The sequence below is a fragment of the Panthera leo genome, chromosome B3 (assembly GCF_018350215.1).
Source record: "Panthera leo isolate Ple1 chromosome B3, P.leo_Ple1_pat1.1, whole genome shotgun sequence".
Lineage (NCBI taxonomy): Eukaryota > Metazoa > Chordata > Mammalia > Carnivora > Felidae > Panthera > Panthera leo.
This window is the reverse complement of record NC_056684.1, coordinates 40,520,138-40,545,222: the sequence shown is the minus strand read 5'-3', so window position 1 is coordinate 40,545,222 and position 25,085 is coordinate 40,520,138. Positions and strand designations below refer to the sequence as shown.

The following is a 25,085-nucleotide window of genomic DNA, read 5'->3' as shown; positions in this document are numbered from 1 at the left end:
AGCTTGGTGTGAAGTTTCTATTCCCTATAACTCTTCATTCCTTCATCCTTCATTCCTCTTTACCATCTCTTAAAATCTTAGACTCTGCCAGAACTTTCTTCTTGTAGTCCAAAGGAGCCACCTTCAGTAGCTTATAGCTGGAAAAAGTCTTTACTCTCACTGCCACAGGGGAAAATACATAGTTGGCTGTTAATCTGTAATGCTTCACATTTTCTTCTAGCTATATTGTTACACTAAATGGTAAAGGTCCATAATATTAATAATACTCTCCTTCAATTATAGTGCTTTGGCTTAAATGTTTTTGTTCTTGTTTTTGTTTTGTAGGATGGCTTAGGAATCTTATAGATTAGTTCTATGAGACATGTTCCAAGTTCCAAACTCTGACTTGCACATAAGCTTTTAGAATACAACCTATTTACCTGTTGTATCCTGTGTGTGTGTGTGTGTGTGTGTGTGTGTGTGTGTGTGTGTGTGTGTATGCCTTAAATTTAAAGGTATGTATACATTTTTTAGTTTTTTGACTATAGTTGACCAACAATGTTACATTAGTTTCAAGTTTACAACATAGTGATTCAACATCCCTATACATTATGCTCTGCTCATCACAAGTGTGGCTACCATCTGTCACCATATAATACTAATATGATATCATTGACTATGTTTTCTATGCTGTACCTTTTATTCCCATGACTTATTCACTCCATAACTGGAAGTAAAGGCATATATTTTGGTTTATGCTTTTGGACACATAAACTTGAGCTTGCTTGACCTGGGGATAATTCTGTTTCTTGAAATCATTCAGAAAAGTACAGTGTGTAATATGATATCATTTGGCTGTGTGTCTGCTCAAATTAGGAAATGCAAAACAGTATAATAGAGTAGGTTAAATGCTCAAAGAGACAAAGGAAATCTTTTTACATTAAATGAACTACTTGCTCTATAAATGCATTTAAGTACTGCCTTATATGTTATGCAAAGCATGTGGAAATCCCTAGGAGAGTTATATCAATTGATGACAAATACTCTTTCCCCTTTTAACTTCTTGTCCATTTGCTGCACATGCATTTGATTTTCCTTAGGCACGATGATTGAGGATGTGGTTAACACTGAGATGCTGTAGGTATTAAATGTAAAAATATATGAGAAATACAGAAATTAAGCATTACCACTCTGCTTTTAAAAGAGTGTACTGTATGTTACTGTAGTTAACTGTCCAGATCCCAAGTCTTGAAAGATGAGGCTGAACTAGAACTAGTTCAGAATTCCTGCCATCTTAGGGGAACTGTGATGACTGCTTCTTCGTGCAAGAGGCCCCAGTCCCTTGCCTTTATTGCCTGCAACTGGCCTAAGCTGGCCACTGTTGGCAGTCACTGTGGTAGATGTTAGGGATGTAAAGAAGTCCTTAGTTATAAGGAGCTTACAGATTGCTGGCACATGTATAGTTTTCTTAGGCAGTCTAGGGGATGAAAGAATTTCTGAATCCCTGGGAATGCTCCAGAAGTCCTACTTCCTTTATATCTCCTTCCTCCTATTTTCCATTTTATGACATCATCCCTGAAGCCAGGGATTAGTTTGCCTATCCATTGAGGGCTTTGCTTCATAGGGTTGATATTACCTGAGCTGGTCTCACTTGAGGGCTTTCACAGTCAGATTGGAGTTTTCCAAAGATTATACTTGGAATGTTCTTAGACAGTAAAGCTTTGAGGGTGTCAAGAAGGTAATGGCTCTTTTTTTTATAAGAGGAATCTGAAATACATATAGTTAATAGACTTGCTTAGAGTTGTAAGGTAAACTGAGACCATAAGTAAGAAACATACTCCCAAGCCTCAGCATAAATATGACTACCCTTACTTTTTTAGAGAATTTTGAGTTTATGAAGCATTTTAACATATAGTATTTCAATTAGTTATTGGATTAAATGACTTAATGTATATTAAAAAACAGCATAGTGCTTGGTATTTAGAAAGCACTTAATGTTAGCTGTAATTCTCTCAATAACTTTGTAAGTTAGGAATTTTTTACTCTTTTCACTTTTCAGTTGAGTAAATAGGTTTATAGAAGTTGTATTTTGCTCACATCTTTCTGTCTCTGATTTTCCTGCTCTTTGCACTTTATCAGATAGCCTCAGAAAAAAATTATTCTAATCACATTTCATTTTTAGGGCACAATATCATAGAGCTGGAAGAATCCTCCTGTACAACGTAGTCCAATTTCCTCTTGGCATAGAAAAAGCTGAGGACAAGAGTGACTAGGTGACTTCCTCACATACAGCTAGGTAGTCTCAGGGACTAGAGAACTAGAAGTGTGAAGTCCTAAGTGGGATTCTGAATTCTGTCCTAGCTTGTCCTAAAAAGTTGAGTGAGATGCAGTACTTCCTTATGCTTCTGGTACCACCACCTTTTCAATGGATACTCTTAGTGTTTATCTGATATCTGCTAATTTTGGTTACTTAGTCCCTACAGTGCAAAGGTTTTCGAATTTGTAATGTATGCCTTGCCATCTTTGTTTAATTCATTTGATGAACACATTACCGAGCACCTACCATTTGATGCTCACTATGGTAGCGTTAGGAATATAAAGGCAAACTTGCCTTGTAGTAGGGCTTTTTGCCAGATTGCTGGCACATTTTCGGATTTCCAGCTGGGCAGCCTGGGGGATGAAAGACTCCTAAATCCCTGGGAATACTCTGTGCTGTAAAGCCCAAATTAAAATCAACAGCATTGTGACAATGCTAGTGGATAGCATTCAGGGTATTGCTTACTGATGGTTTCTGAGGAAGCCCAGAAAAAGAAGAAATGTTACTCCAGAGACAGGTATACCCATAGAGAGATGAGGAGAAAAAGAAAACAAAACTTAAGAAAACTTAAAAAGGGAAACTAGGATGACGTTATTTTTAATTTTTTTTTTAATTTTATTTGAGAGAGAGAGCATGAGTGGGGGGAGATGGGCAGAGGGGGAGAGAGAGAGCAAGAGAGAGAGAGAGAATGAGAATGTTAAGCAGGTTCCATGCTCCGTGTAGGTGGTGCTCAATAAGAGGCTCGATTCCACGACCCTGGGATCATGACCTGAGCTGAAATTAAGTCACCCAGGCGCCCTGAGGTTATTTTCTCACAATCTTTTGCAGTAGTCAAGACATGTATTCTTAGTTGGACAAGTGAGAGTATTAAAGTCTAGAGAGACTAAATGACTTGCCCCAGGTTTTACAGCTAGTTAATAACACAGAGGGATGGACTAGCACCTGAGTCTCCTGACTTCTATTCCATTGCTTTCTTGTACACCTGATTGCTATAACAAATGAAAATGACAGCATGTGGGGGGGGGGGGCAGTTATGGGTGTGGGCTGTAGTACACCTGGCTTGCCTTAAAGGGAAGCTCCTTGTTTGTTAATCTTTTTTTTGTAATGCTGAGGCTAAACTGACCTGTTTCTGTTTCAGTTCAGTGCCAGTATCACTATTGACTTAAGTGAGACTCTTTGTGGGAGAAATCAATGTGTAAGACAGACAGGAACTTTGTTAAGATTGTTTTCATGCATGAGATGGATGGCTCCTAAGGCTGCTACCACTGAACCAAACCGTCCTGGTAGATCTGAGGAGTCAGAGGTCAGGGACCACATCAGTAAAGTACCTCTCATTAGGGTCACCTGGGACAGGAAGGTTGCTTGTTTTCTAACTTTAACACTTAGAAGAGTCATACAGCCTATGACCTTTGCCCTTCTTAGCTGGTGATAGGGGCCCTTTGTCAGTAAACCATTCATGTGGATTCTACTCCACTGTTTCAGGTCACTCCCCCTATTAAGTCTGAGGCAGCAAAGGGGTGAACTGAACTGCTTTTCTCACTGCGAGAGAGGTTCATGCATTATGCTCAGCCAGTTAACAGGTCAGAGGAATGAGTTTCCCACTGTGTGAAATGCCTTCCTTTATTATATATGTGTATTCTTTTCAAACTTGCCTTAGCATGAGACCTCCTGAAAAACGTGTTGTTTCTTTTCTTCTAGCTACAAAATTAGAAATATTAACGATTTAGATTCTTTAGGCGAATGAATACTCGTGTGTGTGTGTGTGTGTGTGTGTGTGTGTCTCCACATTTGTGTGTCCTTAAACAATGTTCCCACTGCTTCCTCATTCTTACAGAATGAAACTCTGAAGTTTGAAAGTGTCTAAGTCCTGAAGCAAGATAATTGAATGTGACAGGAAAACAGGAACCAGAAGACCTGGGAGGCCAGGAAAGATTTGCATTGCAAATATAAAAAATAAATAATGAGGCTTCTTTTTCTCCCTTACAGGGAAACTGGATTCCAAGATCCATCAAGGAGCAAAGAAGGGGTTAATGAAGCAGAATAAAGCTGTCTGACCCAGGAGAAAAGGAGCTATACAGCATAGTGGAGTTTTGTGTACTAAAATTGCTATCCACTGGTCCTTTGGAATTGAAGCATTAGAAATCTAAAGGCTTGGCATCAGGCTTGAATCTTTGAGAATTTAGACTCTTACCTAAATCTGTATATTTTTCTTAAAGAGTGGGATTCTTACTTTATGTAGTAGGTCAAAATCTTTGAATACATTATTTATAAAATGCTATTTTAAAAATTCTAGGTCTTTGACATTTTTCTCAAAATGGTATCAGAAAAGAACAAGTTGGAAATTACTTTGCTTTCTGAAGCTTGGATTTGAGACTGGGAACTCTCTTAGCAAAGGTTAACAATTTTTTTGAGAGACCACTTGAATTTTAAAGTTTCTTTTCAAAGTAATAGCCTGGTTAGAGTATTAAGGTGTTTGAGGAATCCTATGTTTAATGCATACCTGTGATGGGACAGAAAGGGTTTTAACAAGTTTTTTGCTCTAGTCCAACATGTCTTGAAGTGAACAGTCTTCAAAAGCTGAATAACCTTCATTGGCAGATTTTTTTTTTTTTTAAGGGATAACCTGAAAAGGTGCTGCCACTTTGTTCTTTGGTTTGAGATGTTAGGACATAAGAAGATCAGACTGGGAGAAGATAGAGCTACTTGCTCAAGCAACATGAAACTGCCCTATTTATTTTGTGGGTATTGCAAAAGCATCACTTAGATGGGACAATTAGAAGCAAACTAAAAAATAAAGTCCCTTCAGTAAATGTATTCATATACCCCCAAATGCTGAAACCCAACCTTTTAAACCATCACACCTCAGAAAGCTATGAGCTTTGAAAAAATAGGTTGATTTGAAATGAGATTTTTTACTCATCAGTCTGGCCCTACTTAGTGAAACACTTTTTTTCTGAGTCTGTTCAGCAAAGCTGTCAGAATCTCAGTTGCTGGCATCCTCAGGAAATTCATGGTCTTAAATGTGTATGTTCTGCTTTTTATAAAGCACCACCACCACACTAGGGAAGTTGGATTCCCTCCAGCAGTTGTGTGCATGACTTAAAAAAGAGAGCACGCAGGAGAGAAAAAAAAAAAGTGCCCTGTGTTATGAAAAAGATTAATTTCCCCTTTCTTTAATCCTTCATATTCAGCATGTATTTGCATTGAAATGCCTCCACTCATATGCATTGATGTTCACTCAACTGTGAACTCTGCTTGTTGCATAGCTCTAGGCACTGGTTTTGTGGGGGCCTGATCACTTTGGATTCCCAGGGAAAATCTACCCGATTCTTGTTCTGGTAATGCAAATATGCAGTATTCTCTTTCTTTTCCTGCTCAACTTCTGTAGAGAAAATGGAAAGGACAGCTAATGGTACTTCTTTAGAGGGAAAAAAAAAGTCTCATTCTGGTCTCCTGAAGACCCTAGTATTATTAATGAAGCCACACTGTGTTAATAGTTTACCAAGCAGTAATATCTTGAATTCTGCACTGGAATTGTCTCGTTTTCTGAGTACCAAAATAAAACCAAAAGGCAGGAGGTGAAGGACCCAGGAAACAACAACCACAAAAAGCTACCTGCCTTTTTATGTGAATGACAGCTCAAGCACAGAGGAATCTGGATTGATTTTTTTTTCACCTGGGTAGATTGTGTGTGTACACCTAAAGAAAAACATCAGGAGCTGCAAGAGTTCAGGTTATGCAACCATTTTGTGTGCTGTGATAAGAAAGTTTACAAGAACATTACAGATTTACAAGAACTCACCTCAGCATCCAAAATATGCAGCTGGTGCCACATGAGTAAATGGCAGAGTAACTTGGAAACTTCTTTTCATGGTTAGACTGTGAAAGCCTTTTATTTCACGTGGTGGTTGGTGGTGTAAAGTCTCTCTTTTATTTGTGGGACACTCGGGAGGAAGTGTGGGAGAGACTTGGGGGTAGATGGCCGTCAGTTGCTCAGTGATGAATAGCATAATTTAAAGCCTAGTGGAAATTCTTAGCATCCTGAGTACAAACTCGCCCAGGAATTGCCTTTCAGTGCTTTACAACACTTTGCACTGACCCTGTTAACTCTGGGACAGCTTGGCCTGAGGGAAGTTTCACATTTCTGAGCTGGTTTTCTTTTGCAGCCTAAATATCTGCGCCCCCTTTTGGATGGTTGGGTTCAGTGGCTCTCAATGTGTATAGTACCTGAAGGGTTTAGTGTTTTTTGTTTTTGCTGTTCTAGACAGGGTCCTGTCTCAATTATGTAAGCTCAGAGTGGGAGATACATGAAACAAGATACTTTCTCTGTCAGGACTTAGGAGGCTTTGACTTTCCAGTCAGATGTTTGGATTGGAGTAAGGGTTTTTTTTTTTTTTTGCTTGGTATAGCTAATCTAGAGAAAGAACTAGGTGTCCCCTTTTTTCAAGCTGGAAGTGTACAGAAACCCATTTTTTCCTAGGGAGTAGCTGTGAAAAACTTAGACTTTGAAGATTATTTTTAGAAAAATTACAAAGTTAGGATTTTTATGAGTTACAACCCTTAATCTCTTTCGATTTTAACTGCTGTCTATACTAAAGCCCATTTATATGGATTTCATTTATTTGGTAAAATTTTTTTAATGCTTTTGCTAGAACTCCTAGCCAAGATTGAGACAGTGTTGGGGTTGTTCTCTTGCCCAGCTAGAAAAGACCAGTAAAAAAAGCAAGCATCTATTAAACTAGAGAAATCAACTAACTTCAGTTTATTAGGCCTAGGGGGAGGAAAGAAAGGCCTGTGATGAAGGATTTTTTTTTTTTTTCCTTGAGATTCAAATAGCAAGTACACATCTGCTGTTCTCAGCTTCTGTGAATGTGTTTGGAGGGAGGTGATCCATATCGCAGACACCAGCAGCAAGGGATCCAGCATGTGGAAGGCTTTTCTACTTCTCTCATGCAGAGAAGAAAGACCATAGCCACAGTTCCTTCTGACACAAAGAAACTTGTGTAAATGTCTGTCCATTTATATGTGTGCACATAATGTGCATTAATTCATGGGGTGAAACTTGTAAACTGATCAGATTTCAGATTTCAGTTGTGACAATGGAGAGCCCAGAAAGAAAACCTAGTAAGTGTGGCATTCTAGTTTGGAGTCAGATAAATAGGGTGATGGGGGGTGGATGGGAGGGACTGAGAATCCATACGAAGTTGTGACATAGGAAGGGAATAAGATGTTGGCACAAGGGGCAAAAAAAATGTCAGTACATAAGATTTGACAAGAGTCTAGAGCTGTACTGTTTAATATGGTAGCCACTAGTCACATGTGGTTATTTAAATTAAATAAAATTAAGAATTCAGTTCTTCAGTCACATTAACCATATTTCAAGGGCCCAAACAGTCACATGGGGCTAGTGGCTTCTAAACTGGAGGGCATAAATATAGAACATTTCCATCATTGCAGAAAGTTCTACTGGACAGTTTGTTTGGAGCACGGATCAGCACACTTTTTCTGTAAAGGGCCAGATAGCAAATATTTTAGGCTTTCCTGGTCCTACAGTCTCTGTTAACACCTATTCAGCTCTGCTGTTACAGTGCAGATGAATCCATAGGTAATACATAAATGATGACTGGCTATGAGCCCTTAAAACTCTATTTGTGGACACTGAAATTTGAATTTCATATTAATTCTCACACCACAAAATATTCTTTTGTTTTTCACCCATTTAAAAATGTAAAAAAACAAAAACAAAAAAAAAACAACACTCTTAGCTCATGGGACATACCAAAACAGGCAGTGAGTGTGTCACCCATAGTTTTCCAATCCCTGGTCTAGAGGAATAGGAAGTCAAAACTTAAGAATCTTTGAGTGTACAGGATATTTTGAAAATTTTTGGTGATTCTTCCAGGCTTGATAACTTTGGCTAAAAATTGAGGTTCACTGTAGGAGTGTTTATTTTCCTTTGTTCCCTATTTTTGCAGTCCTGTCCTCTCCAATGATAGAGTCACATTCTTCAGTAAATGATGACTACTTGAATGTTAAACCCTTAATTAAGTCACTTCCAAGTCTAAAACACCGAACCATACTCTTTCTCTGCCTGCTAAGTAGTTGATTCCTCATTTGTAACGTCGTCCAGTAAAGACTGGAAATGTCTTATCCCCAGGGATCAATTCTGTCCTGTACTATACTAGAACAAGTTGAATTTTGGTGGACCAAAGGGAGATTCTTCTTCCTCAGCTGTGTGTGTGTGTAGATGAAGAGTAAAGGGGTTTTATGACTTGGCTCTATCCCCAAGTCACACACTTATCTTGAATGGCACTGTTGAAGGATGCCTCAGGATAAGGGAAGAAAGGAAAGATAAAACTGCAGAGCTAAGATGGTCAAGGACACAAGAAGGACGGAAGAGGGGCTAAGAATGGGGAGCTTTGAGAATTAAATTTCTGTTTGCTGTGGAAAGAGGTGGAAATTTTAGGGAAGAGGTCATGAAGTGTTTGTTTCACAAGCAAGAGGTGGGTGGGAGGGTTCGGGTAAACATCGCCTGAATGTCTACTATGTAGTAGTGCGCTGGGCAATAACAGATGAATGACAGATAAGGAAAGACATAAGTTACAGTCGTTAGAAAAAAGAATGGTGGGTTGAAGAAGGACAAAATAGGACTTTTAGATAATAAAAAGCAAGATTTGGTAATATCCGATGGTGAGATGAGATCTAGAAAGATAAATGGGTACTTTGGAGAGGAAAACAAGCGTTAATCCTAAAAAAAAAACAAAAAACAAAAAACAAAAAAACTGGAGAACAAAGGATAAAAAATTGGGGGGGGGGGTGATACTTTGCTGAACCAAGGGATAAAATGGATGAAACCATTATGAGCTGTCCTAGCTCTTCTGTTCTTTGTGGATGTTCACGTTCAGATCCCTCACGGCCTTTTCCTCACCTCATGGTTGAAAGATACATACGGAACTGGTGTCTTCTGTATTTAAAATATGATACTTCCTCCAGAGACCTCTCTGCGAGGAAGTCAGGTCCAGTGAGAGTTCTTTCCAGGAGGAGAGAGCGTTAGGTTCGAGCTCTCCAATCCAGGTTTCTTCGAGTTTCTCTATGTTTTAACCGGCTCGCCGGGTTTTCCAGCATTCCCAGAGCTACGACTCTATAATCCGGGCTCCGTGTGACCGCGCATTCCGAGACCCAGGATTTGGCTCTTTCATCCAGGTTCCGGGTTTCCCCGGCGCTCTCCCGCTCCAGACTCCACAGCAGCCCGGAATCCGGATCCGAGGGCCCGGTAGTCCAGTGTCCGGGTCTTCGGGGCGGCCCTGGTTGTCCCGGATCGCGGCGGCGGCGGCGGCGGCGGTGGCGGCTGAGGGACCCGCGGCCCCGGACACAGCGGCACCGGCCGGGCGGGGCGGAGCGGCGCGGGGAGGGGGCGGAGAGCCGGAGCCAAGGCGGGGTGGGGTGGGGGGGAGGGGCCGCGGGAACGGATGGCGGCCTGGGCCCCGTAGCTGCGGCGGCTCTACGGCCCGGGGCCCCGGGCGGGCGGAGGTGGCGGCTCCCGGGACCGGCCGCGCGGTGAGTCCGGAGCTTTGTGTGGAGCCGGGGCTGGGGGAGGAGAGAGGCCGCGGCGCTGAGGGGGGCCGGGGCTGAGGGGGCCGGGGGCAGCGGCGCCTGACGGAGGAAGTGGGGGTTGGGGGGCTGGGGCGGAGCGAGGGGAAGGTGTGTGGGGGGGGGGGGTCGTTGCGTGGGTGGGGGAGGGGGCGTCGAGGGGCGCGGGGTGAAGTTCAAAGCGTGGCCGGGGTCGGTTCAGCCTGAGGGTAGGGGTGCCCAAGAGGGGATTAGGGTCTGACCGGGTTGTGGGGACAGGCCAGAGAGTTTCAGAGGCGAGTCTGGGTATCTCGAGGGGGCGCAGGGCGGCTGGGGCTAGTCAGAGTTAGGGGGGTTCAGGGCGAAGGGTTGGAAGCTAGACGTGTGCGCGGCCCTGAGAGGGGGGGAGCAAGGTGGCCGGGAGTGTGCAGTAAGTAGGTTGTGGGTGTGTGCTCCTTCCAGTCTCAGGTCACATTTACTCCTGTCCTTTTCTTCAAGATGGAGGGATCCCTGGGCCTGGCCCTTAACTGCTCTCCATGTACCCCCGGGAGGATTTGTGACCCTGTCCTGTTTGGAAAAACCCATGCTGCCCTCTTTTCCCTTTATGTGTAATTACGGTTGGATCATCTCTGTGCTTTGCTCAGATTCTTCTTCCTCCCTCCGGGGTTGAGGAGGAGGAGACACATCTGACCAATTAATGTGTGTTTGTGAAACAGGCAGCAGCAAACAGTCATTTCAGCTTCTAGGAATTAGGCTCACACAGGGTGGAGAGATCAGAGCCCTTCAGGGGGAATATTTCTGAACAAATCACAGATGATTAAATTCTCTAAGAAACAGCTTCCTACCTAAATGAGAGTGGGAAAGATGGGGGAGAAAGCCTGTCTGTTTCCAGCCATGTGTCCAGAGCCCCAGGGGTTGAGGAGAGTCCCCAATCCCCCACAAGCCTCTCTTTTCTGTACTAGGCTTTGCTCTGCAGCCTTGAGTTAATTTCACCCCTGCTGCTTTGTCTTGGGGGAGGGAGTGCTGGTTTAGGCTGTTGTGAGGAGATGACTGTTCTGCTGCCACACACAATAGTCTGTGTCATTTTATCGGGAGTGCTACCCCAGGGCTGAGAACTGCTGCTGCAGAGATAAACCGGTCCCTCTCACCCGCCTATTGTGTACACAGTGAAGGTCATAGGTTCAAGTCTTGTCTGAGAGCTTTGGATATGCTCCATCTCCCAGGCTTCTCAGTGCCATTTTCTTCCTTTTCCAGACTGGGGCTTGCCATTGGAGGAGGCCAGACAGAAAGGCTCTTCTTTTTGAGTGAGGAACAATGCAGAGCTCATTGGCACACATTTTTCAGAAGAATAGGGGATGCCAGCCATGTTGTGCCTGCCTCTTTGGCTAGCCTGTACTAAGTTGTGGAGGAATAGTGTCTGGGAGACTTAATCCCCATGTTTGTGTCAGACCTTTAAGGAAGAAGACTCCAAGTGGAGGTTTTCACTCTTGTTTGAACCATCATATTTAATTCTTTTTATAGAGATGGGACACTCAACAATGATTTTTGTTTGTTTAGGAACACCACTAAAAACCTTTGCAAGGTTAAGACAGGAAGTCAAGGACCAAGTACCTGTTTAATGGTGACTTCCTGGTCAGTAATAATTGCACAACACAAAAGCCACAGAATTTGCCTATTTGGGCAGGGGCTGTGGAAACAAAACTTTCCTTTAAATCTTTATTTTAATTCTGATGAAAAGAGGTGACTTGCTCATTATGCAGAAAGGCCATATCTGCCTTTGCATTAGGGAGAAATTGGTCAAAGTGATGAACATAAAAATCCTTTGAGGTCTTGGGGGTAATTAATGAGAGAAGGATGAGGATGAGCTAGAAGAACCCCCATCCTTGTAAATATCTCCTAGAAATGCCCAGATAGTAGTTAGGTACTATTAGTTGGGTAAGAAATCATTTGGGATTAGAAAGAAGGTTTCCTTTTAGGATATTAAAGAAAACTTTTCTTTAAGAAGAGATTGGAAAGCAGATTCGTTGTGAGAGGGCAGTTATACACAATGCACTGTGTACACAATAGCCACCTATATCCTGTAGGTATTCTTGAATAGGAATTTTAGCCTTTGGTTTTGGGAGAGGTCTTTCTGAGGTGTTGAGTGTGACTGTGTTGTCTCCCTCATTCCTTTATTTCAGTGAGTTTCTGAAAATGATGACTTGCCACTTAGGTGTTGGGCTTTGTTGGGAGGGAACATGTTCTTGATGTCAAAACTCTTATTAAAGTCTTAGCTAGAGGTGTTGTCTGTCTTTAGGCTATTTCCAGCAATCTGTCCTCAGCCTCTGAAGTCTCAGCTAATACCAGAGTCCCAAGCATTTTGCTCGTGGGTTGTGGACCTTCATTTTGAATCCTGTCAGGTGACAGTGAAGGCAGAAGCCTCATATTAAATTTGCCCTGATTGGATGTAGTGGTTTCAGAGTTGGGCCCTTGGCACAAGGGGTCTTTATGAGTCTTCTGGTTGTGACCATCTTGCAGAGAGCACTTTGGTTTTCTTTGTAGAAAATGTTTTTCTTGTGAGAGATCTAGATGGCTGGGCAGATTAGTGCTTATTTTGTGTGAGGACATAGGAGCATAATTTTGGCTCCTGGTAGTAATTATGTTGTAATTAGCATATAGCAACTAAACGACTGGAACAGGATAATTTGTTGAGGGGTTTAGTGATTGCTCTGTCGAGTAGAAGTGCCACTCCTTATTTATTTGACTCGGAACGCTACTGCCTGGGCTTAGCCGTGGAGACTTAAGAAGTACAGGGATGATGTGTGAGCTCCAGAAGTTCTCCCTCTCATTACTGCCAGGTACCATAGCACTTTCCACTGCCACTTTCTTCTGCTACAAAGGTAGCTGAGCAATTGTTATTTCCCTTGTGGAAAACTAGTCATGGGTGGGAATACTGCCAGACAGATGGGGCCACTCTGAGATGAGGCAGCCTTATGTTGTGTGGCAAGTTTTCTTTTCAGCAGCTGAATTCTCACTTCTGCTTGATTTTGAAAAATCCGTTTCCTTATAAAACAAAGGACAACAACAAGAATAAAACCCCACCAAATACAAAATCATATAGTGTGCTAAATACGCCTTCGTGATATCTCTCATAAAAGTTGGCTGTGGCAGACAAAAATGAAGATCGGTGATGCTGATTGGCAGGTTCTGGGCCCACTAAGTGTCAGTGAAGGACTCTTTTCACTAGGGAACAGGTAATTCACTGAAGCACCTGCCTAGCTGGGCTTGTGGAATTGGCAGCAGCTGTGCAGCTGAAGAGGGATTATTGAGCAGGTGGTTAAAGAATCACATGCCACAGTGACAAGAAAATACTGGGTCTTCCGTGGTTTAGGTTCAGTTCGTATGTGTGAAATTGCTCTTTGTTTCACATTTCTTAATGCCTGATACAGGTTTGTTAGTGAGATGATAATGGAAAAGAGAAGAGATTCTTCTTTCTCTGTGTTTCTTTTTAGATTACTGAATAGCATGCCTTAGACATGGTCCTAGCCGGCCCTATTGTATTTCTGTGATTTCTGGCTTTATGCCCTATGAATGGGAAGGAAATAGTGGTAATTCAGTTTTCTAGTGCTTGTTTATTAGAGGGAAATGGGAAGGAGAAAATTCTTTGCTTTCAGTGTGGTGAAAAAGATTTAGTCCACTGGGAGGATACCCAGCAGGTTTTATGCAAAGGATATAATTGACTTTGTGTGGGTCCACCTGACATGCCTCACTCAAGAAATTTGCATGTGTTTTTATTTTGTGAATGTAAATCTCCACATGAAGTTTGCATCTCTTCAGTTGTCCTGTTCCATTTTAGTTTTTCCCAGTACCTTTATAATTCTTTTCTCTGGCATTGAGATTAACATCACTTGTTAGGATCAAATCACCCAGGGCCAAATCACGTTAAGGAAATACCTCAGCTACATATTTATCTTAAAAACAAGTATAGCATTTCCTCTAACTTGGAAGAGGACTTTCTATTTTTAGGCTTTTTGCATATTCCCTGGTTTTTCTTCTAGGTTATTATCATCATCTTCCATTAATATTTTTCTTTCACATCTTCATGCCACTCTAGTAGGCAGTGCCATACAGCCTAAAATGTATAAGCAAGTAGTAACTCGGGCATTTATGTTCTGACTTTTTAATGCCTTCCAGTCATTTTCTGTGTTAGGTCAACAGGCTGTGTACTCATACTGAATCTCCATCTTTTTCTTTCTCCCTCTCATTGAATTCACCAGGTATCAATTAACAGTTGATTGAAGGAAAATATGTGATGTTAACTGTTTTTGAAGTTCAGAAATCCCTTTTCCAAGTGGAGTGAAGGCTATGACCTATTTGCCAGAAAGACAAATTTAGATACATAGATCAAATGTATTGATTTAGAGGAAAGGGAGGCAACATTATGACCCTGAGACAGGGCCAGTGGGCCACTGAAAGACAGTGACATTTGCAATAATCTGCTTAAACCTAGTTTGTAACCTAGCTTTAAGTGGGAGCCTAACAGTTACTGTATAGTATTCTCTTCTGGGAAAGAACTTAAACTTCTCTATTTGCCTATATGAAGCCGTCACAGTTGTTTGTTTGTTTTAAACTGTTCATAAACCACCATATACTTTCCTAGCATTTTCAGTAGTTTGCTTCCTCATGCTTTTTCCCCTCCCCCATCTCTCATCCTAGTTCCCTGCTCTGAAGACTTCTCCAGCAGCTTGGAAACACTCTAATTACTGTAGCTATTATAGTCACAACCCAGATCTTCCACCTCCTTCCCACTCACCCCTTTCTATCTTCCTTCCCCCTCCCCTTGCTCTAGCAGCAGGAGTTGAACTGCAGTCTCATGAGCACAGTCAGATCTATGAATGAGCTTTATATCTTGTCAAGGCAGAACTCCAGATCCAACAGGGCTGATTTTTCATGGTCCTCTTGCTGTTTGTTCTTGGATCAGAGTCCCAGAAATAAGAGATGGCAAATACCTATTAGGTCATATCTAGTCCATCACTCAGGAGCAAACCTCCGATCTTTCTCTTGTCTCTGTGAGAATTTTTTCCTTCTTTCTTTTGCAGGTGAGAGCTGTCTGATGCCAGGCAGGCTCTGAAACTGCCTTCTTTTTATTGTGCTCTCTGGTCATTATGGCCAGACTTTGCTCTCTCGGATTTTTATTCTTACACCGTTTTCAGGATTACTTGCTCCCAGCAATATCTCTACCCCCTCCAACTTCTGTCCTTTTTGATTGTTGGTACCACACTTATGGGTTCCTTTCGTGCCACCAGTTATCTGTACCAGAAGTTCTCATTTTTCAAACCATTGCCACTAGGACCATGTGGCATTGTCTTAAGGAGATACATTAAAGAGAAGCACAGGACATACATGCTAGCAAGTAGTAATTAATAAAATGGTTTAGAAAATATGTGCAAGGTTGTGTATGCCCTTAATAAGAAACCCCTGTACTGTATCAACAAATAACTGCTGCTTTCTGTTTAATTCAGGGTACTTTCTGTTCTAACCCTTTTTCTCCTTACGTGGATGAATTTTATTTTTTGTGGGTTAGTTATAGTTACAGTGGAGTTATTGTCTGATTTAAGAGTGTTACGTTTTCTTTGCTAATACAGCTTTTCAAAGCGTAGGGTATGGTGTCATACAACCCCAGTTCTCATCACTATTTTGCTTCTGACTAGCTGTGTGACCTTGTGCTAGTCACTCCACTGTTTTCACGGGCTTTATTTGTGAAATGAGTAAATTAAACAAGATCATCTCTTAAGGTTCCATTTAGCTGTAGAATTTTATGGTACTAAGATTGTGATGGAAGAACAGGACAAATTGCTTGACATAAGAGCAGTTCTTTTACTGTGTCAAAAATATAGTCAGTATACAGAAAGGCTAATGAGTACAGCCTTAGTTCCCTGGGGCTTGACCCTCACTCCTCTTTGATATGTTTGTAAAGCATATGGTGTGCGTTTTTTAATAGGCCATCTTCTTTTAGAGTGTCTTATACTTTAATTCTGCAGGTTCACCAGCTTGTCAAATGTATTTTTTTCTAGTCTGCTCAAGCCATAGATGTAGGAATCAGAAAGCTGTAGAAAAAGAACCTCAGCTTGTGGGAAGGAAATTGCACCTCATAGGATTTGCCTAGATATCAAGAAAGTAATTTTATGTGTTAAGTCAGCAATCTAAGATTTTTAAATCTCTTATATCTGAAATCTTTGAGCCAAAGAGCCAGATTGGCTCGATTGAGCCAAATGAGACTCATTGTGGAGGTGGGTTGGGTACTTTTCCATTTTTGACCACTCACTAGAAAACTTGCTTTGAATTAACTTCTTGGGATTAAATATGGTTGTGCACTGTGTTTTGTTTGGAAAATAAAATGATGTGATTTTTCATGCCAAAAATGCTAAATTAATGACATTTGTTGAACTATGACTAACAAGGAAGATCCCTGAAATACCCTGAGGGACTGAGGGATTGAAAGCTGGTAGGTGATTGTGGGAACTTTGGAATTGACAGTAATATTAAGAAATCTTTGCTTTCAAGCAGTGTAAAGGAATAAAATTGCATAACCAAGTTAATTCTCCAAGTTAGGATTTTTATCAGCATTTCCTAGTTAATTCATGGATTTGGGACAATAGCAGCTATTGAGAGTTAAGAAGATGGTGGTCTTTTAGTCTTTTCTTTCTTTCTTTGTTAATATAACAACATTACATGTTTAATCTACCTTTGAACATTGGAAGAAGCATTCACTGTTTTTAAATTTGCACTTAAAACATCCATCAGTCTGTAATAGAAAAATTTGGTGGGTGGAACTGTTATTTGTTTTGGACTCACAAAAAGTCTTGGGAGTGCTTTGCTTTGTTACCTGCCATCTTTAGCATATTACTAATTTTTAGGTAATGTAAAGGTTATTTTCAGAAGTGCTCCACTTGAATATGAGATTTTAGAAAGGTTAATATTAGAAATGTAAGTGGTTTTTGTAGATGGGTTTTGTTTTGTTTTGTTTTGTTTTTTAAGTGTCAGGTGACACATAGGTTATTGAATTGGAAAGTGGCCAAAGTATACACCATGCAACCCTTGGAAATGAAACTATACCATGAATGAAATCCAGATCCTGGCAGTTAGGCAACATTGCATGATTGGTACTGCATTGCATACTTGTACCTGTAGTTTCTTAGGCTGTAGTTCAGTCTGTAGGGGATGAAAGCGGTGTTTGCTCTATTCTGTGTACAAAGTACAGCTAGTGGGCTTTTGGCATGTTATCAGCAATGTTTGTAGCAACACTCCTAGGTGGAGGAGTTTGTTGGGATGAACTTTCATTTATGTGAGCAGAAGTGGATGTTTAAGAATGTACTTTGTAAATTTCAGTTATAAATTCTGAGCGTTGATGTCAAACTCAGCATTTATCTTTGTTTTGGAACTGATGCTCCTAGAGCAGTCTTAAAGAGTGATGTCAGAAATGGAACTATAGGAAGAGAAATGAAATTGTGCAGCTTATAGAGTATATAAATCTGAAAAGTATATAAGGAAGAAGGAAAGCTTTTTCTATGTGACATCTGCTTTCAAAAGTACCTCCAGTCTTTGATTTCTGCCTACCCTTTTTTCTCCTAAGCATTACACTTCTTCCAGTTGCCATGACACAAAATTTTGAACTCCTATTTAGTTCTTTTTCTTCCTGGCTATCTCATCTAATCATTCACTAAATTTGGATTATTCTAGATATCTTGCCATTTATTTAGCTTTGCTTTTTCACCTGACCTAGTTCAGGCCTTCATCTGTATGTTATTGCAGTAACCTCATGGTTATTGCCTCTTTCTGTATTCTATAGTACAGACTGCTGCAAGATTATTATAATTTTTTATTTATTCACTTAACTGTCAAGCCAGACATGGTCTCTGACCAACAATCAACTGATAAAAGTATGATTATGAACTAAAGTGCTCTGAATGGAAAGATTTTGGTTCTAGAAGAGTATATAATAAGGAACCCCAGTGTAGTTGGTTTTTTTTTTTTTTTCAGTTTAATATGTATATTTTCAGTAATCTCTGCACCCAATGTGGGGCTCCAACTTACAACCCCAAAATCAAGAGTCACATGCTTCTCCCAACTGAGCCAGCCAGGTGTCCCAGTTGTTTGGTTTGTTTGTTTTTTTAGATTTTATTTTTAAATAAACTCTGTACCCAGCGTGGTGCTCCAGCTCACAACCCTGAGATCAAGAGTCACATGCTTTACCAACTGAGCCAGCCAGGCATCCCCCCAGTGTAGATTTATATAATCTTTTTTTTTTTTAATTTTTTAATTTTTTTAAATTAAAAAAAAAATCTTTTTTAACTTTTATTTATTTTTGAGACAGAGAGAGACAGAGCATGAACGGGGGAGGGGCAGAGAGAGAGGGAGACACAGAATCGGAAGCAGGCTCCAGCCTCCGAGCCATCAGCCCAGAGTCCGACGCGGGGTTCGAACTCACGGACCACGAGATTGTTATGTGAGTCGAAGTCGGACGCTCAACCGACTGAGCCACCCAGGTGCCCCTATATAGTCTTTATCATTTCACTTCTTGCTGAAAAACCTTTAATGGCTCCTTGTTGCCTACATAGGCCAGAACTCCACATCCTTTATAATCTGACGAACCTTGGCCTTTCTCACCCTTATTTCATTTATTTCTTACTCTGTTCACAGCTATTCTTTCAGCTTACTTTGTGTTTTTCATTCTCAACACCCTGTTACTTTTTTTCTTTTCTTTTCTGTTGGAATGACCTTCCCAGGTCCAAAGCATTCAACTCCAAATCAGACCCTTCTTCAACCTGCTCAAAAATTTCATCTCCTTCCTGAAGCCTTTCTTAATGCTTTTCTTCCCACCCAATTATCTCCAGAATTGATTTCATCTTCCTCTGTATCTCCCAAACTCTTTGCTAGGATTTTTGTTACAGTACTTTATCACACATTGTCTTTAATTATAGTTATTTGTGAATATATTTTTTTCCTCCCTCATTCTTAGCTGCCTAAAACACCTCTGTCTCCTCTGTTCCTCATGGATTCTGTCTAGCCCAATGCTTTGAATATAACTTCATGCTTAATTAATGCTTGCTGAATTGAATTGGAATTTGATTTTTGAAAACAGAAACTTCTTGTAGTTGTTTTTTTTTCAGGCCTCCTTTTACGCTAAGGTGACTTTCATTCAACGCATTTTATCCTAAACTGAATAACCTAGGAACAAGGCAGACTATGAAAGCTTTCAGAAATCCTTCAGACTCAAGGACGAGCATTTGTTGCTTTTACTTCCTGCAGCAATACTGTGGTTCCATACATCCTAGCTGATGGAAGACTTTGGGGAGGGGAAGGAGTAGTACATGCAGGTGGAAGCAGTGTAGGTCAGACCTGGGAACCAGATTGGTTCTGGTAGAGGGAATATAGGTACTGTTGGGCCCTCTGGCTGTTGTTGACCTCTGGGAGGTCTATTTTAGTTTTTCTTATTTATTTCTCTCATTCCATAAATATTTATTGGATTCCTAGTGTAAGGTGAGAGAGGTTGGGAGTGCTATAGCTTTAAGTAAGATGGTCTTTGAGAAGTGTGGTGCTGGTGTGTTACTGGTTGTTAGGCACTTCGCTGAGGTTGTTGAATGCTGTTCTGCCCCGCAGAAAGAGAGAGGCAGTGTCTGCAATTGTTCCAAAGAGTCCAGCTGACATAGAGGGGAAAACAGCTACTCTTTATGTTCTTTTCTCCTGGCTGCTCCTCTGGCTGGCATTCCTGGAAGTTAATCATGGTGAAAATTGCAGTCAGTCATGTCTGGAAGACACCAGGGGTAGAACTGGAGCCCTGTAGCCACTTCCCTGAGGGGTGGGATTTACCCTTCTGCTGACTGGGTCTTGGATGCCTAGAGTAATGGGTGAGGTAGGCCTCTGAGTCATCTCCTTTCTCAAGGGAAAAAGCCCAATATCATGACCTTTCTTGTGAGGCCTCAGCAAAATAAGCTTTCAAGGAGCGTGCACTCTGCTCCCAGCTTAAAAATTGAATTTTCAGGTTTGTGGTATTTTGACTTCCTCTCACCACATTGTTAACTGTGTTCTGTCTCAATACCTAATGCATTAGCCTGAGGATGAAGATGCTCTCTTGTTTGACTTGTGTATTGTAAATTTTCTTATAATTCCCTTTCTTGTCCTTTCTTACCCCTTCTATTTTATTATTTTTCCTGTTACGTCTTTCCTTTGCTTACACAAAGCTGATAGGAAACAGAAATGCCTTAGGTCAGACTGCCACTTTGATAATTGGCTGGAAGCTAGAATTCCTACCTAATATACAAGAAATGGAATGTCTTATTTCTATCCTTGGGTTATATAGAACGCAGCTTGTGGACATCAAGCTCTCAGCTGGTTATACTATATTGCTATTTGAGATAGCTGAGGTGCATGGTACCTGAACGCTATTTTTAGTTATTTATACATAAGCTTGTGCAGTTGCAGTGCACATGGAGACCTGTTTGCTATTCCATAAAATGTGCTCTCTTTGATATATAATTTTAGAATAAAGGTTCTTAATGAACTCAGGGCCATGCTAAGAAGAATCTGTTACCTTTGGGCAGATGGTTCTAATGTTAGGTGGACTCCTAAGCACATTTCACATAGCTTTTCTCTGAATTTGCTGTTTCTCAAACTTGAAATCATATATTTTTCACTACATGTATTAAATGATACAATAATACAATACTGATATTGTGAACTTAAAGGCTGGCAGTTGTTAATTCAAGTATGTTGTTTTTTTCTTTAGTGGTTGAAAGGATCTCCATTTAATTGACCAAGTTGTATTGCTTTGCTAGTTAAAAATACCTTAACATAGCTTAGGTTGCTGGTGAAAACTGGTTTTTTTAGTAGTTATGTTTCTGTGGTTTGTATTAGTTGGCCCTTCCAATCCTAGCAGAGTTAGAAATCCTGGCAGTGTGAATTTCATAACACTATCTGACAGAGGGAGAAGTGCAGGGCAGTGTTTGGCAATATTGTTTCTCTTGAGCCTTTCTATAAGAAAGAAATTCAGTTTTAACAAGGTCAAGTTGGGGTAGGTGACACAATGGTGGAGTGACATTTTCTTCCAGCCACAGATCTGTAATATGTTTTACCTGAATATGTGATCTGAAGCATTAGATTTATTTAAAAGTGTTACTGACTTAAACACGATTAGTGCCATTTGTCATCCCTATATAAATTTTTTTCCTTCTTTCTTGGTAGGCAAAATAATGATACAATAATTTAATTCATATCTCAGGTACTTGATAGAAGGAGGCTAATCGTTGAAATGTGCTGCTAGGCTCTGCACTTGATGGCAACGATAGGGACAGCAAGGTATTACATTTTTATAAGGATTGAAATCCTAGCTTAAATAAGAATGTCATATTCTTAATATGACTGAATTGAAACTATTAAAGGAGATTAAAGAAGCTGTAAAATTAGACCAGATAATAAAAATAATGGAGTTTATTTATACATAGATTGATTAAATACCTCATTGGGAGCAAATGCAAAATGTGGTTTTGAGGTAGAGAAACTACTTCTTCAGTTGGCAGTTTTAGAACCTACAAAGCGAAGAAAGAAACTGCATGTTACTTTGAGGAGCAAACAAGAATTGGTAAAGGTTTCTGTAGGTCAACACTATTTAACAGTAATCATATCTTGGCTCTTTTCCTCCCAGCCAACTGAGAAGCCTCAAGAATTAACTGTACTAGCCCTTGCGTACCGAGCACCACTCCTGTGATGGACTGTGTGCACTCATTTTACCAGGCCAGGAAATTAAGTTGGCTCATCTAATTCTCAACCAAACAAAAAATAGTAATCATATATTGATTAAGCTCAGCATTCTTCAGGGAGAGGAGAACAAAATCTATCACATGGGGATTCAGTGTTAAATTGAGCTATGATCAAGTATGTACATTAAGAAAAGTAGAAAGAAAGATTTCATTTTTTAAATTTATTTTTTATTTTTGAAAGAGAGACACAGAGTACAAGTTGGGGAGGGGCAGGGAGAGGGGGAGACACGGACTCTGAAGCGGGTTCCAGGTTCTGAGCTGTCAGCATAGAGCCAGACACGGGGCTCCAACTCACAAACCACAAGACCATGACCTGAGCCGAAGTTGGATACTTAACTGAGCCACCCAGGCACCCCTTAAAGCTTTCTCTTTTTTTGAAATTTTTAAATGTTTATTTATTTTGAGAGAGAGTGCATGGGCAGGGAAGGGACAGAGAGAGGGAGAGAGAAAATCCCAAGCAGGCTCCAACACTGTCTGTGCAGAGCCCAATGTGAGGCTGGAACTCCTGAACCATGAGATCGTGACCTGAGCTAAAATCAAGAGTCGGATGCTTAACTGACTGAGCCACCCAGGCGCCCCAGAAAGAAAGATTTTAGAAAGCAAATAACCCACTGGCAGCTTAAATGCTTAAAAATCATTATATTAGAAGTCCACGTTAAAAGAAAGCTAGGGATCAAAAGGACCATACAAAACAGATGGTGATTTGGCATAGTCTTAGAGGCTGTGGAGAGAAGAAATAAGAAACATTTTCAATCAAGGCCAAAGAATCCCACAAAGTGATAATGGGTGAATGCCACTTAGAAATTAGGTAAAAGAAAAAAAAAAAAAAGGATGAATTCAGTAAGCCTCTTTGCACAGCTAATGGTAAGTTTCCTGTTTGTTTATTTTTTTAAGAGGACATGTTAAAAATGGAAAGGCTGCTAGAAAAGTGGTAAGAGTACTTGATTATGGTGTGAAGGATCCATTCAGGGATGAAAACATTAGAGAATTTCCACTCTGTTTTTCTCCTCCACCCAAGCAGATTAAAGTTTCTAGGTAAGATGATGATAGATGCTTAACTTTTTTTTTCTGATTAGAACATGAATTAATCTTTTTCAAAGCATGAAAAGTATAGAAAAATATAAAGAAAATGTGAACATTTATTTAGTATTTCCAACACATTTTTTTCCAGCTCCCTAGGCTTTTCTTGACCAAATCAATATACTTGATCAGATCAAGTGCATCTACCCAAGATTTTAGAAAGAATTCAAGGATAAAATATGAATCTCTTAGTGAAAATATATTACTTCAATTTATAAGTGTCATGGTTACTACGCTAAGGGACTGGTGTAGATTGTTCAAATGTAATTTTGTCCATAAGAAGGCTTTGGAGGTGGAGAGACTAAAAACTATATTGGGAAATTGATAAAATATAAATTGAAGATTGAGTTGACTTGGTACTATTCATATAACTTATTGGGGCTAAGGTAATAGGTTAGTTTACATAAGACGCATATGACAAATCATTAACAGTTGTGTGGGGACAGAGTTGTTACCAGTGGACGTTGTTTACTTTGAAAAGACTTTAAAGTTAGGCCAAGGCTATTTAAAAACTTTAGTTATGGAATGGGAGAAAATGTTTTGTTGTGCATTAGCAAACTGACTTTCTGACAGTGAATACTTTTATAGGTCCATGGTTCCTTCTCTGCAGTTTCTAAACCTCAAAAGCTCTAAAAACTGGGCTTTTGTAAGTTAGCACAAACCTGACTTCAACTGTTAATTAAGAGGCAACTTTTAGTCTTTTGTTTTTTGTTGTTGTTCTTTTGGTTCTGTTTCAAGTAAAGATTCATCTTGCTATGGAATATCAAGGAGTTTACTGTTAGGGGGCAGTCCCAGTTTCTACTGAGAGTATTACACTTTGTATGGTATATTAATTATCTCAGCTTTTTACAGGTGAAACAACTGAGGCTCAAATAAGTGCAGTGACTTGCCTGAGATGGTTACACATCTAAGGGAGAGTAAGGAGTAGGATTGAGCTTTTCTGCCTCTTTCCTAGTTTTGTTTTGCTTTGTTTTTTCCATTGTACTGTGCTGGTTCCTCGTAACATTACATCCAGGAACCATACTGATGAGTTCTTCTAGGTAGAAGAGTTGAAGCAATAACACTCATCTTATTTGACCTTTTAATGAATGTTTTACATAAGTGACATATTCAAATTTTCCCATGACATTAAGCTCTTTCAGATGGGCTCCCAAATTGTATAGATTATAAACATCAGGAATATCTTGGGTGTGTTGGGGGGATGAAAAATAGAAGATGAGTTTTAATGTAGACAAGTGTTACATTTAAGAACAGGTAGAAAGTCTGGACCCCTTTCTTAGCATGAGTTAATAACTTCAAGCTAGCTCTTGTAGCCCCAAAGAAGACTAGGAATCTTGGTCAGCTGTTCCTAGAAAAACTAGCTCAGTGTGCTGCCAGGGAAATGGTGGGCATCTTTAGGAAGAAAATCAGAACTCAGTAAAGTAAAAATAAATTTCCCTCAGCAAAACCAAGGTTTGTTTATGTTTGTGATAACTGTCTGTTCTGCTTATCCCTGAGAAATATATCCAGAGCTGTTGACCAAAAGAGGTAAAAGCTTTAATCAAGACATATCAAAAGAAACTTCGTCTTTTAAAAACACTAGATTACCAAATCCTATCAAGTGATGAGAAGAACATACAGACTTACTTACCAGTTCTTAAGATCCTGTATTGGATAGAGAGCACTCTTTCAAGTCAGAAATAAATTTAGCTTAATTATGGGTATTCTTATCAACAGTAAATAAATAAAATACTTAAAAGTAGAAATTAAAAATAAAAATAAGGTCAAGAAAGTTTTTGTGTTTGATTTTTTTGTTTCAATGATTTCTTAATTAAACTTTTTATTTTGAGATAATTGTAGAGTCTACTTCAGTTGTAAGAATAATACAGAGGGATCCCTCGTACCCTTTTACCGAGTTTCCCCAATGGTCGTATTTTGCAAAACTATATAGTACAATATCACAACCAGGTATTGACATTGATACAATCCACCCACTTCGAATTTCTTCACTTTTACTTGTACCCATTTATGAGTGTATATATTTAGTTCTGTGCAGTTTTACTATTACCACAGTCAAGATACAAAACAGTTCCGTCAACACAAAGGTCCCTCACTTTGCCCTTTTATAACCACACCTGCCTCACTTCTGCTGCCCCTCCTCCTGTCTCCTACAAGATTTTAAAAAATATTCATCCATTCATTTATTTATGTTGAGAGAGAGCTTGTGAGGAGAAGAGGGGCAGAGAGAGTGGGGGAGACAGAACTCATGAACTGTGACATCATGACCTGAGCCGAAATCAAGAGTCAGACACTTAACCGACTGGGCTACCCAGGCTCCCCTACCATAAGATTTTTGATAAATTATT

General features: G+C 40.1%; 2 protein-coding genes across 7 annotated transcripts in view; both read left to right on the top strand.

The window, feature by feature from the left end:
- Nucleotides 1–4,578, top strand: part of TRIP4 (thyroid hormone receptor interactor 4) — a 64,778-nt gene extending 60,200 nt beyond the window's left edge. For all 4 annotated transcript variants that reach the window (XM_042941730.1, XM_042941729.1, XM_042941728.1 and 1 more), the window contains one exon: nucleotides 4,283–4,578. In XM_042941730.1, coding sequence (XP_042797664.1) covers nucleotides 4,283–4,350 — 68 coding nt within the window. In that variant the 3' untranslated portion in view covers nucleotides 4,351–4,578. The remainder of the gene's footprint in view (nucleotides 1–4,282) is intronic.
- A 4,771-nt stretch (nucleotides 4,579–9,349) lies between these two features.
- ZNF609 (zinc finger protein 609) overlaps nucleotides 9,350–25,085 on the top strand; it is a 211,167-nt gene continuing 195,431 nt past the window's right edge. For 2 of the 3 annotated variants that reach the window (XM_042941725.1, XM_042941722.1), the window contains exon 1: nucleotides 9,761–9,853. The gene's annotated coding sequence lies outside the window, so the exon portion shown is untranslated. Of the gene's footprint in view, nucleotides 9,371–9,760; nucleotides 9,854–25,085 lie in introns of those variants that run through there. The other variant, XM_042941723.1, reaches the window with a different exon arrangement.